Source organism: Caretta caretta, chromosome 24, assembly GCF_965140235.1.
Source record: "Caretta caretta isolate rCarCar2 chromosome 24, rCarCar1.hap1, whole genome shotgun sequence".
Taxonomy (NCBI): domain Eukaryota; kingdom Metazoa; phylum Chordata; order Testudines; family Cheloniidae; genus Caretta; species Caretta caretta.
In genome coordinates, this window is record NC_134229.1 from 5,621,774 (window position 1) to 5,637,639 (window position 15,866).

At 44.7% G+C, this 15,866-nt stretch overlaps 1 protein-coding gene across 2 annotated transcripts in view; it reads right to left on the minus strand.

Moving 5' to 3' along the window:
- SMG5 (SMG5 nonsense mediated mRNA decay factor) overlaps positions 1-15,866 on the minus strand; it is a 44,782-nt gene that overhangs the window by 11,262 nt on the left and 17,654 nt on the right. For both annotated transcript variants that reach the window (XM_048828079.2, XM_048828080.2), the window contains exons 8-16: positions 15,556-15,681; positions 14,092-14,160; positions 12,065-12,273; positions 10,975-11,112; positions 7,725-8,435; positions 3,761-3,930; positions 2,830-2,905; positions 2,192-2,367; positions 895-1,053 (exon numbers count right to left, since the gene is read on the minus strand). In XM_048828079.2, coding sequence (XP_048684036.1) covers positions 895-1,053; positions 2,192-2,367; positions 2,830-2,905; positions 3,761-3,930; positions 7,725-8,435; positions 10,975-11,112; positions 12,065-12,273; positions 14,092-14,160; positions 15,556-15,681 — 1,834 coding nt within the window. The remainder of the gene's footprint in view (positions 1-894; positions 1,054-2,191; positions 2,368-2,829; positions 2,906-3,760; positions 3,931-7,724; positions 8,436-10,974; positions 11,113-12,064; positions 12,274-14,091; positions 14,161-15,555; positions 15,682-15,866) is intronic.

The following is a 15,866-nucleotide window of genomic DNA, read 5'->3' on the forward strand; positions in this document are numbered from 1 at the left end:
TGGCTTGTATGAAATGAGCGGGTACAAAAGTCCCCATCATGATTGGCCCACCTTGTCAGCTGTCTCAGCCGATGGGAGAGGAAGAATGGATTACCATCCCCCTCTGAGGAGGGCAGAGGCAAATTTTGGTGGGGCAGCATGGAAAAAAAGCTTGGTTCTGCCAATTCTTAAACTGCGTCTGCTCTGTACAACAAACTTTGGTCCTCCAGAGCTGCAAATCTGGGATGGAGTTTTTCCCATGCACAAAGACTACACAATAACGATTTGCCAGGGGGTGGGGCAGCTCTCTAGAGCCAATTCCCTGCATTACACTGGGGGACAATGCTTGTGGCACATTCATTAGCACGCCAGATTATCTATGACTTTTCATTCACAACTTGGTGGGGCGGATTATCCTCTTACGAAACAGCAAGACTCAACAGGAACAGACTTTTGTCCCTAGGTGCACTTTGCTCCTGGCAAGCAGCTTTCCCAAGAGGAATGTGGCCAACCTCTTCTCTCACTAGGCACTGAAAGTGTGTTAATTATGAGCCATTACCGAGCTTGTTCAGGAACACACGGCCAGGCAGAGGAGCCAATGGCAACATTAGTCTGGGATGCCAGCATGTCACAGACCAGAGCATCAGCCCCTCTGAGGGTACGTCTACAATGCCTGCAGCGCTGTGAGGTGGGCAGCGTAATCACGCTTTATCGCTGGGGAGAGCTCTTCCGGCAATAAAAAAATAACCACCCTGAATGAGCGGTGGTAGCTTGATTGGCATTCCTGGTGATAAAGCGCTTTTCAGTGTTAAAATTTTTGCCGCTCAGGGGGGTGTTTTTTCACGCTCCTGAACGACTAAAGCGTCAGTGCTGAAAGTGGCCGTGTAGACACAGCCTAAGACTCTTCCAACTCACCATGCGGAACTGGGCCTGGGCCTGATGCAGCAAGTTGTCCTGCTCAGACTGAGCGATGCTAATGAAGATCCCAACCTCCGAATTAAACTGCAGGATGCTGCCTTGCAAGTGGGTGATGAAGTGGCCAAAGCTGCGGATGCAGCAAATACGAATCACGGACTGCAAGGAACGAGATGGTTTGACATGAGATGTACCACACCCCCCTGGCAGCAGCCTGCGCTAGCTGAGAAGCTGGAACCTAAACTTTTAGAAAAAGGTGGAAATGACTAAACACACACACACACTCACACAGTGAAAAATTCTGTGAATGTTCCTGAAGATGCAGGACATGATAATTCTTTGGAGAAAATAAATGGGGTCGGGGTGCAGGAAAGTCAGCCAGAGTGCTTTGAAATATTTGCAGTCAGGGTTTTCAAACAGAGAACAATGACATCTGACTTTTCAGAGCAATCTGTGCCAGCCAGTTATCCCATCGTTGAAACTTGAGTCGTCATCTCTCTGAAGAGGGGTGACATAACTAACAGGACAGCTAAGCAGGCTTTAGTAAAAGGAGAGACTGTACTCGGCTTTGGATTGTTGTATCTTGCCTCAGAGTTTCTCCACAGAGCACCAAAAGCATGAGGAGACATCCAGGAATTCATCTCCGGGCTTCCTCAGCTGGAATCTTACATTTTTAAAAACGCAGCTCCCAGATCAAAGGCCATAACATTCCCTTAAAAATCAGGTAGCAAAGGTGGACAGATGTTAATGTGCTCTAAGTCATCAGGTAGTTCAGAGACTGCCGTAGCAAAATTAGATGGACCACTACTCTCCTGACTTTCTCCCTAAACGTCTCACCTTCCCCTATGCAGTAATGATGATCTTAGCCCTTTTTACTCTGCAGCTGGGCTGACAATTAAAGCCATTCTGGGCATGAGTATGGCACAATGCCAATTCTTCTGCCACTGCCAGTCATCGTCACTGACACAGGGCTAAAGGAGATAGCCTGCAAATGGTTCAAGACTCGTCCCAACTGATTTATCCAGACAAGGAGGGTGAGGGGTTAAACACAGCAAAGAAACCCATAGGTAGCAGCTCTGCGTTGCTTTGAGGGGAAAGGGAAGTTTCTGGACACTGCCTGGGCGATGGAGCTAGAAGCAATGTGAATCATCCTGAGGTTCACAAAGGTATTTCAGTTCGGGGCACACTCTCCCCCACAATAAAACTAGACTCTCCTCCTGTGTTGCTAGGATAAGGAAAAGTTTCTATCAAGACAAGTTTAGCTGGTAGCAAGAATCCAGGGCTCGCCTATCCTCACCTCCTCCACCGCTGAGAGTATGGGTCTGTCCTGCTCAAAGTTAAACCTCTTGTGTGCATTTTTCAGAGGGGGCAGGTTACGGAGCGCCACGTCTTCTGGAAGCAGCAAGCTGGTGCTCAAGTCTGGAAGTTCACAGCCAATCAGCAAGTCCTTGACCTCGTTACCAAGAGCCAGCCCTAGATTGTTGGGGGGAAATACAGTAAGATGTGACTGATCATCACTGATGCCAGGACAGCTGAGGTCCGAAGTCTTATGCTGTGCTTTATGTTCTTCAAAGTTCAAGCATTTTGGTCATACGGGAATGTCTATGGCATGCTACCAGTTTCCATTAAGGTTTGAGCCAGTCAATCAAGTACCCTGCTTTAGTACAGTTTGACTCCATCCACACTAGCTAACCAAACCATGGGAGGTAACTAACTTGAATCATGATTCAACACAACAGAGGCTAAGGTAGACATGGCCTTACTCATATTCCATTATCCTTGTAAACCAAGTTGCATTAGTTACTCTCACCTTGCAGGATAATGAGCTATAAGCACCACTGATAACTAGGTTTGAAAAATAAGGAGTTGAATCTGTGCAGGGAGCATTGTTTGTTTGTTTGGAGGATAATGATACGGGATGGGCTCCAACGGTACCTGGTTCCTTCAGTTCTCCAGCAGAAGGCAGAAGGTTCAGAAGCACGGACAGTCTGTTCCATAGACTCTGGGAGCTCTGGAAGAAGGAAAAAAAAAAAAAGGCTGCAAAATAAATCAAGTCGTGCAAATCTTCAAGTCAAGATAGATGCAAATAATTATGAGGATACTTTGCACTTTGATAGCACCTTCCAGAGACTTCAAAGCACTTTGCAAATAATTAAGCCTCAACATCCTGTGAAGTAGAGATTAGTTTAATTTGATAGACAGGGAAACCAAGGCAGAGAGGCAAGGATGACTTGTTCAAAGACACAACAAGACACTAACAGAGTCAAGAATAAAATCTCTGGCCTATGGATGCCCAGTCTCCTGACCTAGCCAGCAGGCCACCTAACCAGCAGTTGCCTCTACATCCACCCTCTCATTTTTTTGGCGAGTTGTTGAAACAGACAGAAGACTCAATAGCAATCGTGATAGATGATCCCTGTGTCTAGATGTGGGTTTGTCTCATTCTCATGGCTTCTAGGTCAGGGCTATTTAATAACCCTGAATCCCCTGTTCCCCCATCACCAAAACATATTTGTAGGGTAGAACCTAACAATAACATAGTTATAAAAGTGAGAGGAAGTAATTTGATTATGAATAATACATTTCATCCCAAGAGATCCCAAACTGCTTTACAAACTTAACACACTGATTTGCAAACCATGCACAGAGATCACTACCCCCATCACTGAGTTGCTGTTGAATCTATGGTGCAACATGGGATCTGTTTAACAATACACATTAAAGTCACAATCATTATTTATGCCAGGAAGGGACAAACAATGTATCCACCTGAATCTACAGGGAGGCTTATCACAATATAATCACCCAAGCTGACACTTAAGAGACGCTGTCATTAACAGTGTACATGTAAACAAAACCCCCACACCTGGGCACACATGATGATGAGGTCAGTGTTGGTTCTCAACCAGTCCAGGAACACCTTGACAGTCGGAAGCAGGCCCTCATTGGTTATGATCTCTAGTTTCTCTTGGAGGGATCTCTCGTTCCGACAGGATTTGTTACTGGTGATGCTCTCTTCAGAGTCGGACAAGTCATCTGAAACAACAACGAAAAGAGCAAAGATACCCTGCGTTAAATATCAAGTGGAGACCTGGTAAGAAACCATATTGGCATTTGCACAGCGAGTCACCATCGGAGTGGGAAGGGAAAGATGCTTCAACTTTCCCTGCTTCATCCGCACACACCCACAACAGTAGTTTACTGATTGGTGTAACTATCTCTTGGAAGGCAGCAGGCTCATCATGCTGACCAGTATAGTCTCACTGTGTCCTTGTACTCTCCTGTCTGTTCGCTTATCCATCTGTTCTCTCTTCTCTTACACTTAGATTTCTCCTTGGGGCAAGGTCCGCCTTTTGTTCTACATTTGTACAGCCCCTACCACTAGGGGGTCCTGGTCCATCTCTAGATCTCTAGGCACTACAGTAATCAAATAATAAAAGTAATAATAAACTAGTGGCTAGAAGAACAGCTGACACACCTGGGAGCGATTCCCAACTTCCCCATACTTGCTGTGTTATCCTACAAGTTAGTGACTCTCTGACCCTCCCTGCCTATCCTTTCTTCAGTGGGGACAAGAATGCTTCTTTATTCCACCTGCATCAAGTGCCGTGATATCCTTATCCGTTGACTTACCTTATTCTTCTTGTTCCGGTGGAGTACCAAAGTCCACGGGAGAGTGATCGGCGGTTGATTTAGTGGGTTTTCACATTGCTGCACATCGGTCACCCCTCTGCCCTCCCCCCCCAGCCCCTGGAAGTGGGAGACAAGCCCTGAGGCTCTGTCTAGACTAGGATTTAATGGTGTGGCATTAGATCATGTTAGCTAACTTGATCTATCCCTTTCTAAATATCCAGATTTAGCATGCTAGAGTACAACTTCCCTTTTCTTGACTAGAGTTTTAGAAGGTGTTAGTTAGCTCAAGCTAGTTAACATGATCTCACACTGTACCTTTAAATCTTAGCCTAGGCAAAGCCTGAGTCCTTCTCAGAGTTGCACTCCCATGGAAACTAGGTTTGAGCTCGATGCAAAATGCTTCCTTGCTCCCGGATATAAGGGAAGCTGGAAGGAGTGACTAACAAACAAGACCAGACTGGCCCAAGTGGTTTATCTGAAATACAGACAATGCACTTGTATTATATCATCTCTTTTTCTATCTGTTCTCTCCCAGAACATTACTTTGTTTGAATAATACATGTCACTGAATAGCTTTAAGAAATCTGCAGTGCCATCTACTGTGCATCAAAAGTTAGAATCTGGCCCTACAAACCTAAAGATTGATGTGATATTATGGTTGACAGTGTATAGAAATTGCCCCTAATGCCACATCTCTGCTCTTTTCATGTCACTCAGTCAAATCTGCTGACTTTTACTGACACAAACAAGTTTTCACTTCTGTGAACTCTGCAGAGCTCACCAAGCCAGTACAGCTAGGGGAGAGTCACCTGGATTCTATTTGCCTCATTCACCATTAACTTAATTGCCAGTTAAGTTCCAATCACAACATTTTTATGATTTAATAAGCAGTAAAACGGCCAAAATTTCAAATTCAGCTAGACTCTGCAGCACTAGCAATTGAACAGACCTTTAGCTTTGTGAGTGGAATGAATTTCATCAGGAAGCATTGACAAAAAACACAGAACCCAAAACTAATTTTACAGATATGCTGGTGACTTTATATTGGCATTTAAACATTAATGGCCCATTTCTCCATTACCCTACACCTTGTGCAGGCATTTACACTAATGCTCTATGAAACACTTCGAAATCAGAAAACAGTAGCATTTTGTACATACTTTGCAATGGTATAAATGACTGTACAATGCAGGGCAACAGAGAAGAATGATGCTAAGTCTGCTTTTCATACTACCACAGAAGTCAGAGATGAGAAAGACCTAGTCATAGAATCAGAGAATATCAGGGTTGGAAGGGACCTCAGGAGGTCATCTAGTCCAACCCCCTGCTCAAAGCAGGGCCAAACCCCAACTAAATCATCCAATTTTTTTTTTCTTTTTGCCTCAGATCCTTAAATGGCCCCCTCAAGGATTGAACTCAAAACCCTGGGTTTAGCAGGCCAATGCTCAAACCACTGAGCTATCCCTCCCCCCAAAAGATTTAAAAAAATAAAATTAAAAATATATATAGCACCTCCTTGGAGCTGCACTCTCCCGCGTGGTGCCGTGAGGGTCCTTCTCCCAGCCGTGTGTGTCCCCCAGGTGCCCCAGTGCAGCGTGGAAAGCACCAGCCTCTCTGGACACCAGCTCCGAACGTAAGGGGGAGCCAGAGTCTCCGAGTGGGTTTGATTTTGAGGAGTGGTCCAGACGCTATGGTGCTGAGGGCTGTAGAAATGCCCCCATCCCTCCAGCAGCCTTCTCTGGAGTAGCCCCGGCACCTCCTATCTATCAGAACTGTTCCCTTTGAACAGGTTATAACAGCATTTCCCAAAGTTTTTAAAGTTGATCCCCCTTTTAAGAAAATGAAACTGACCTCAACTCTTTTGCTACCCTGCAATTCCTGGTCCACACTACAAAATTATGCTGGCATACTTATGTCATCTAGAGTGTGAAAAAATTCACAGCCCCTAGCCAACATGTGCCAGCAAAACCCCCACGCAGAAGCAACTATACATACAGAAGAGTGTTTCTATTAGCTTAGTTCAGGGAGGTGGTGTAGCTATCCCAGCAGAAGAACTCCTGCCACTTAGGCTGCATCTACACTCGGGAACTATGCCAGAACAGGCTCTGTAGTGTAGAGAAAGCCTTAATTTATACATCATCTCCACCCTGCAATCTAATCCTCTGCACCCCAAACTTTAGGAAATGCTGGTATAGATCTTCATAACACGGCCTTTCCTCTCCTTTCTTACACGCTTTGAAGAGCAGCGAAGTGTTTAAATGTCAACACTGTTAACTCTCATTGGCATGTAAATCAGCACTCACTGAAATGAATAGGGCAGTTCAGACCACAGAGATACTATGTCAGGCTCTCTGAAAACTCAGGCAGACATCTCTGTACAAGTTACATTTGCTTCACATTTTGAAGGTTTTCTTCACAACCATAACAGCTAGAGACTTTAAAAATAAAAGATGACACTTTTGAGAACTAAGTTCCACTGATACCTCCTCAGTTTGTCCTTTGCATCCCACAGGGGAATACAGCCCATACTTTGGGAAACACACCGACTTATAATGTCCCTCCGTATTAATTAATAAAGCCCCTAAACACCCAGTTGGAAATATTATTGTGCCTATTGCACAGAAGCTTATAAACTATCTCAAACTAGTTCAATAAGTAAAGTTATCTCACTAAATTGTTCTGTGTTAACAGGTTAATCATCTTTTATTACGTCACACAGAAATACTATACAACACTGTCCTGATGCACTGCCCTCTCGTTTTACGGTAACGTATGGATCTGGCCTTCCATGCATTAAGGGTGAAATTAATTCCTATGCAAACAGGCAGCCTATCCACCACTTAAGTCCCACTCTGGTGAAAACAGGGCTCTAAGGGACTTCAGTGTATCATGCTGACAAACAGTACCTCATTGTTCTCTCCCTATATCCATCTGTTGTCTCTTTTCTTACATTTAGATTGTAAGCCTCTTGGGGCAGGGACCATCTTGAGTCTATACAGCACCAAGCACAACAGGGTCTTGGTCCACGACTGGGGCTCCCAGGTGCCACGGTGGTGCACAGTAATGCACTATAGTATTGCACAGGGATAGATTTCACTCCTCGAGAAGACTGCTACTGCTCAATCATTTTCTACCCAGCTCTGTGTGTTCTTCCATGCCAGTAAAGATATAATTTGTAACCAAGTATCCATCCTTACCTTGCTCAGGGAAGCCGGGCTTCTCCACATCCCCATTGACACAAGGCTTGCTGTCCACTACCTGCTTCAAGGCAGCTGGTTCATGAGTTGGTTTCAAGAGGACGTTGCTGAAGGTGGGGGCCAAGCGAAAGCAGCGTTTGGTCTGGAACAGCTGTGTGGACATGGCCTGGAGGTTACTGGCTATGCTAGCTTCATTAGTGCCCATGGACCCTGGCCCATTGACTGCAGCATCTGAATTCTCAGTCTTGGAGACACTCAGGCTTTTAGAGTCCACCAGCCCGCTCCCCTCCATGCAGTTTTTTAAGGCCTCCTTGGCCCCATTTTTCATGCTTTTGGTTCGGCCGCATCCCTCCTCCCCTGGCTCGTCCTCCATATCCTCCAGGTCGGAACGGGATTCCTGGCTGTTCATGTCTGAGTCTGTCTCCACATCAAAGGCTGTCTCCACCTCCTCGTCGCTTTTCTCCGAGCCACTCTCCGAGCCATCGCTGCCCTTAGTGAAGTCCTGGCTGGAGTCAGAGTCGAAGCCCTCACTCAGATCACTCTCATCGACCTTCTGGGGATGGCGCCGGCGGCGCAAGCAGGAGAGACGGGAGTATTTCTTGCTCTTCTTGTTGTCCTTCTTCCTCTGCTCATCGCTGGGACGGTGGTTGGCTAAGTCAGCATCTGCTTCCTTCTCAACGGAGTTCAAGGGTTCCCGGGTCTCTTGGTCATCTGCAAAAGACACCCAAAACAAATAAACTTGACGTACAACCCAACCAGGTGGCCAATCCCAAGCCGGGGAAAGCGCTGGTGTCTCACTTCTATAGCAGCTTTCATCAGAGGATGTTTCAAGGCACCCTTGGGAGATAATCCCACTTTACAAATGCGTCAACATAAGCACCAACAAGTGAAGTGATGTGAACTCCCTGACCAAGCCCCAATCGCACAGAAACAGACAAGTTTAATTACGGACAATTCCTTTACCTCCTAATGGCACTTACTAATCCCCAGATCCATTCAGTAGCCAGCAGCAGAAGTTTATCCTAGCAAATACAGGTGTTCCACCCAGTGTGACACTGGTTTAAATCCTGCTCAAGTTGTACCTAGCAAGTGAAAGCCACTTCCATTTGACGGCTGGTAGATGGGCAGCTAGTGTGAAATGAATGGACAGATCTCAATCCAGTTTCTAGTTATGGAATCCATATTATACAACCCACAAGGGCCTTAGACATGGAGTCTGTCCAGGACAAGACTGGAGTACACAAGCAGAAGTCTAAAGAAGCTTGTTTTCATATTGTTTGAGATGCACCTGATCAGTCATTACGTGGCTTCAGGTTTCAAGACTGCCACCCCAGTACAAAATTCATTTAAACACAAAACCACTTTCTCCCCAGCCCAACTTTCCAATGAAAGAGCCCACGCAGTTAACTACAGAGAAAATTTTTCTTCTTAATGGGTCCTTAGCAAGAGAGGAATACACACGTTTTACCAGAAGAAAACAAATTCACTGACTAATAAAAATGCAATCTTCTGCCAAGAATTCAGTCATCCGACCAGAGGCTAATTCGTCTTAGTTGAGATGCATTTAAAATAAAAATCTTGGTTTAAAAATAGGCCTGTATTTTACTTTCCAATTAAAACGTGTTGCTTGCACTTCAGATTGCTGACAATATAGCAAAGGGGCAGGATACTTGCATGCATGTCAGAAGGTTTAAAATTAAAACGAACTGCTCCTCTCAGTAATCTTGGATTGAACTGGTCTAATCCACCTTTCTTATTAGGCCGATAGCGCTCAGTGTCTTAAGATGCTTAATTCACCTTGTTTTATTTAAAATCAAGGCTGGGGGAGAATCTGCATCAACTATATAAACACAATAGCTTATTAAACAACACTGCAGTGCAGTGGTATGTGGGAATTTTCTCAGAGGAGTAGTCAAGACAGGTTGAAACATTTGACTAATTTTATAAGAAAGGAAGGAAGGAAGGAGAGAAGGAAAGAAAGCTGAAGTTAAATTCCTCTTCTGCAGAAATGAATGAACTACACAAGCATGCCATCATTCTAAAGATAGTGATTTTCTAAAGATAGTGATTGTGCAGAATTAACGAAGGGGCAGGACTTCAGCTTTCCCCGAAGCTGAATGGACTTAAAAGAAAATAAAAAGCCTGATCAATAGGCAACCTTGGAGACCAAAGACCTCCGGTTTATCCTACAATAATAGAAATGTAGGGCTGAAAGACCTCAAGAAGTCGTCAAGTCTAGCCCCATGCACTGAAGCAGGACCACGTAAACCTAGAATCTCTCTGACAGGTGTTTTCCCACCTGTTCTTTAAAACCTCCAATGATGGGGATTCCACAACCTCCCTACTTCAGTGCTTAATTATCCTTATAGTTAGAAAGTTTTTCCTAATCTCTAACCTAAATCTCCCTTGCTGGAGATTAAGCCCATTACTTCTTGCCCTACTTTCAGTGAACATGGAGAAGAGATACTGAAGAAGAATGAGCTGGAGAGAGATACAGAATGACTGTTCCAGACAACAGGGAAGGCGCCTCTTGCATGAACTGTAAGATCATGAAATGGGACAGGGGAGAGAAGTGCTAGATGAACAGAGGATGCAGGATTGGAAGGGGCCTGCTGGGTTGTCAAGTCCAGTCCCCTTCTATAGCAGGCAACCTCGTCATATAAGCCCATTCATCAACTTATCAGAGGATGTAGCAAGAACGGCACAGACAAGATCCATGGGTTCAGCTGGAGCAAAGCCAATGGAGAGTTTTAAAAGCCATGCAGGACTCATTTGAACTAGACCCTGAAATGAATGAGGAGCAAGCGGAGGTGTTACAAGACAGGGAGGACACGCACTTTGGTCACATTTGTGAAACTGAAGTTGTTGCTCAACGATTTAGCAAATGTCTCTAGTCTGTGCCCCCCACCACTTCCCCATGGGCTGCCTTGGAACCCAGAGGGTCTTCCCTATTTTTCACAGCAGCAAGCAGCCCTCTGATAGCTTCCTATGAAAGCACAGTCATCCAGAACAGGGCACTCTGGAGTAAAAGAGGGGACTTCCTTTCCCTCGGGGCTCAGCATACAATTTGTGCCTAGTGCTTCCAGCCTGGCAGTGAAGGATCAAAGCGTTTCAAACTCAGCTCTGCAAACCCATAGCTGTGCACTGCACTACAAAGCTCATTCTGAATACACTCAGGAAAGGGGTGTGGTGGCCACAGAGAGGGAAGTAGTTTGAGCTAACACAGCACTCACCACCTCCCTCTTATTACCTGTGCCGTCGCTCTGGAACGCTGGAACTGGATTCTCCCCTTCTTCCAGTTCTGCCTGCAGGCGAATATTGACGTGGTTTATCAGATGAGAAAAGAGGGCCAGAGTGAAAGCAATGGCTGCACTGTACTGCTTTGAACCTGCAACAGGACAGCACAGAGGTGAAGCGAATAGACTACCCCTGTTCTGCAGCAAAATGGATGTCAAATAAGATACGTTTAAGATTTACTGTCTAATTGCATAGGACACAGCCATCTTGACAAGTGGCATCAATATCCAGGGGTTTCCACTTTCTGAAAAAACTTCAATCCATAAATCAGCCCAAGGTGGCATCACCAGTATTTCATCTCTCACCTTAATGATAGTAAATAATCATTTTTTATGCAGATCTTTCTATTATAGTGAAAAAAGTGTTGGCAAGCAGGATAACCATCTGGTATCTGAAGGACGTAAACACCAAGAAGGGAGAGAAGTTGCACACTCTAAACAATTCCTCTTCCTTCTCGGTGATGACATCCTTCCGATACCAGATGGTTATCCTTCATCTACATTTTCCCAAAGGAAGTGGTGGATGCATCATTAATTAGGACATTGCACATTGAATTGGACACTAGAAAATACACTGTAGGGAGCAATCCTGACCCGGTCCCGGAGATAGATTTAAACGCAACATAATAAGTCTTCTCCAACACTAACAACTAACAAATTTCAAGTTAGATTATAGGAGTTACCCAGTTCTAAATTAATCTGTGTAAAGTGGGTCCCCTTATTCCAGTGGTCCCCAAACTTTTTCTGTCATGGCTCCCCTTATCCATAATGGAATCTGTCCATGCCCTCCTGGGGGCTGGGAGCCAAGGGCTGGGGCTGGCCCAGAGTGGAGCTGGAGGCAGAGTGGGGCTGAATGGCGCTCCCGCCCTGCCCCCCATGCGGGCTGGCTCAGGCCCCTCACCCCACAGTTTGGGGACCACTGCCTTATTCTATGGAAGATGAGTGTCCAGAATAGACAGGTCATCTTGTTCAGCATTTATGTTCTTCTCTCACAGCACTACAATTCAATGAGCCACCAGTGTTCATTGTTAGTGCACTGATTACCTGCCCGTTTGAGGCTGTGGACGCTCATTAGGCAGATGATCACCATGCGGAAGATGAGGAGGTCGGGAAGGAAGGAATATCCACACTCATATTCCTCTTCATCTTCGCTTGCTGAGTTCAGATTAGGAGGAGAAGGCAGGTAGAACAAGCAAAGGTTGAAATCCTCCAGCACCGACTGGCAAAGAGATGTTAGCTCAGAGTCCACAGAGCTTAACGTGAGGGGAAAAACAAATAGATTTACTCTTCAAATGCCCTGCACCAAGTTAAGTCTCAAGCTCCCGGCAACTGGAACGTTCATGTGGATACTGAACAAAAACTGGTGCAAGCTCAGACATCACTTAAGTCATTTAGAACAAGATAGGACAGGGCACTGGAGAATATACTGAAGGGAACAATCATGCACAGGCAGATGGGGAAAGACTAGATAATCTGAGCAATCTTTCCCATCCCTACAGAGTGTAAACTAAAGTGACACAGTAAACAGCTGTCGGAGTGTCTCCTATACTGCCAGGATGGATCACTAGAGAATGAAGTGAGGGGCTCAACTCCTCACTCTTGGGATGAAGGTGCTGCCTCCATGGCTGACCCAAGCAGCGAGAAACTAGTCACAATTGACCTTTCATCCCATGTAGTAATGGCCAGGATATGAAGCAGTACATCAGCTAATTCTTCATTGATTACTTTAATATACTGACCTAATCAGCTATGGAAAGTTAACAGGTTTCTACAAGTCTGGAGCTCAATCTGATGCTGATATGATCCTTTACACTCCTAATCTAAGGATCTCAAAGCACTTTAGAAACAGCCACAAAAATTCCGCATGAGATGGATAAATATAAATCATCACTGGGTGACTTTCTTCCTACAGGGGTATGCCTGGGTCAGGAGGCACTATATGGCAATACACATCAATATATACAGTACCCTTCATTATTAAGAAGAGTGAACATTTCAGAATCAGTTATTTCTACTGTGTAGTTAAAACATTACACTGCAACAGCCTAGATCGAGAGTCTCGACCTTTTTCCTTCTGTGACCTCCCACACCTGTTCTCATCTGCAACCTCACACACACCCCAGAGTCATTTGCAGCTCTTTGCTGCTTCAGAGGCAGCATTATGGCAATCAGTACAGTGGATTACAAGATGTTCCCAGCTTTTAGAGAGAAACTGTCTGCAAAAAGTCCAGCAAATCCTCTTCAGCAGGATAGCAGAGACGGGCAATTGGAGGAGCTGTATTTCCTCTTCCACCCTGAGACACATACACCACCCACTGAATGTGCGTTACATAGAGTAACAGTGAAGTGTAAATCCAGGGTCAACCAGCACAAATCAATTCATTAAAATGGGCAAGAGAATCAGAGTGTGTACTGCCCCCTAACAGAAATCAATCTGTAACAAACAGTATTTAAAGGGTTAACCTAGAGCTACCTGAAATCTCTTGGCAGAGACAGAAAATCCAGGAAAAGCCATGCAACTGTACAAAGCTTTCCACTTATTCCAACAGAAACAGGTTACAGAAAGAATAGCATCTTTCCCCTGAACAAGGAGGTTAGATTACAGGTGTTTATAATGAACTGCTCTACTGTTCTGCACGTGTGCAGATTGTGACCCTCTGCACCAATGTCATTCTGCCAATGCTTGTTAGAAGCACAGATTTTAAGACTGGGCAAAGCGTTTGAACACAGTGAGAGGGGCATCATAACACAACTGTGACACTGGGGGATTGGAAAGTCAGAACTTCCGAGTTCTACATTCGCTCAGCCACTGATTTACTGAGTGACCACGACTAAATGATTTAATCCCTGTGTATGAAGTTTCTCTGTGGTGGTGATAATACTCTCCTCCCTCACAGAAGTGTTAAGACTTTACTGACATTTGGGATTCTTGACTGAAAGACTCAGTAGAGGCATCACTAAGATATGTGGTTTTGCATTTGTGGCAAGGGTACAAAGCAAAGTCTCTTCCATTTCTAATGTTTGCAGCTGCAAGTCACCTACAGAGGACAGAAGTTGTAAGGTAACCTTACCTGCTTTTTGGCTGCAAAAGGCTCTGGAGGTACATAAAGCTCACCAGTAACCTTTTAATATCTTTGCACCTAAAAATTAAAGAGAAACACAGTTAAGTGAGTATCCCATCACTTGGCTGCAAGATGACAGCAATCTTCTTATTCGTGTATGTAAATCTGGATTGCTAGTAAATTAGTTTATTCATGGTCTCCCACCTTCACTTTAGGGGCACAGATGTGTGGCAAGCTACCTTTTGCCATCAGAGAGTCCTGCTTTGAGAAAGGGGCATTGATAGTCCATCCATTTCAGAATTTATGATCATGTTTAAACTTTGGAAACAAGAAATATACACAGGAGTTTGGACGGCAAAAATGGTGGTGGGGTGGGAGAGCATTAAAGGGAGTTAAGAATTCTGAGGCTGTTCAGTACTAAACAGAGCAAGAGCTTAAGTTGTAAAGGCAGAGGATGTCAGTACTCTCGTGAATCAGCGGTGCTGGTTGAAGAATATTCATTTCTCCAGTTTTCATCCACATATTTACAAAATTTGTTCTCTCAGTACAAGAACCACGTCACACAACCAACCAATCGTCTGTCCGGTTCTGGAGATGCATAGTGGAACAAACTACATATCTACTGGATGATATTTATTTGGCTCAGGCACTAGAATATCTGGAAGCAGGTGGTGGACATGAAGGAAGAAACTAGTCTGGATAATACTTGAGAAAAGCACTAAGAATAGAACCAGACCATTAGCAGAAAATTCTAATGCATTAAAAATCAAGGCCAGATAAATGGAAACAAGTTACTCACACTATTGACTTCCTATTAAATGCACCATGAATATTGGTCTACTAGATGGGTGATGACTATATGGACTTCCTGCAAAGGCAGCAGTAAACATAACTAGCAAAAATGTATTTAAAACAAAGTAAACGGCTACATTGCTGACACACGGTCTTAGTGAAGGACAGTGGGTTATGGTAGGTTGCTGAGTTAGATTCAAAGGGCTCTCAGTACCTACTTGATGCCAGAGTTCCCATATTGTTTTTTATTTCGTAAAGTGAAATTTAGTCCTTGTGACTCAATGGCAGCCCGGGAGACTGAAGTCCACAGGCTGGATGTACATAGGCTGTAGCAGCGCAAGCTTCATACATATTCCACTCCACCAGTATGCCTCAACCCTGATCTGCAGCAACCAGCTCTAGGGTTGAGAAGGGAATTCAACCTTTGCACCTAGTCAATCCTTGGCCTCTTTCCCAGAGATCACCACTAAAGGGACCAATAGTGGGATCTAGACTGAGATCATCCAAAAAAAGTTTATTAAACAGCAACAACTGTGACTGGCGACTGATTTGAGCTGGATTTGTGCCAGACCCTATTAAAGTCCCCAGGAATCATACCCAGTGTCCTGTTTCTAAAGGAAGCCACTGATGATCACCTTCCAAGTCTTGTCCCAATACCACCCTCTTCTCTTGTGTTCTTACCGTTTTTTGCTTGGCGACAGTTTCCTGGTTTCACATTTCTTCAGCTGGTGATACATTTTGGCTGCCTTGTCATACAGCCGCTTCAGGTTACCATACGCACCTTCAAAGGACACTTCAGACTGGATACTAAGATACCAACATTTTACAAACAAAAAGTTACTTTTCTGCAGGGATTCTCACCAGTTACTTTTCGTGGCTTTGATTGGGCTGTGCCACGAATCTTAGGCTCAATTTTTAAAAGGTATTTTGGCACCTAAATATGAAGATAGGTCCCGAGTGAGACTCTTCGAAGTGCTGAAGGGATAGATTTA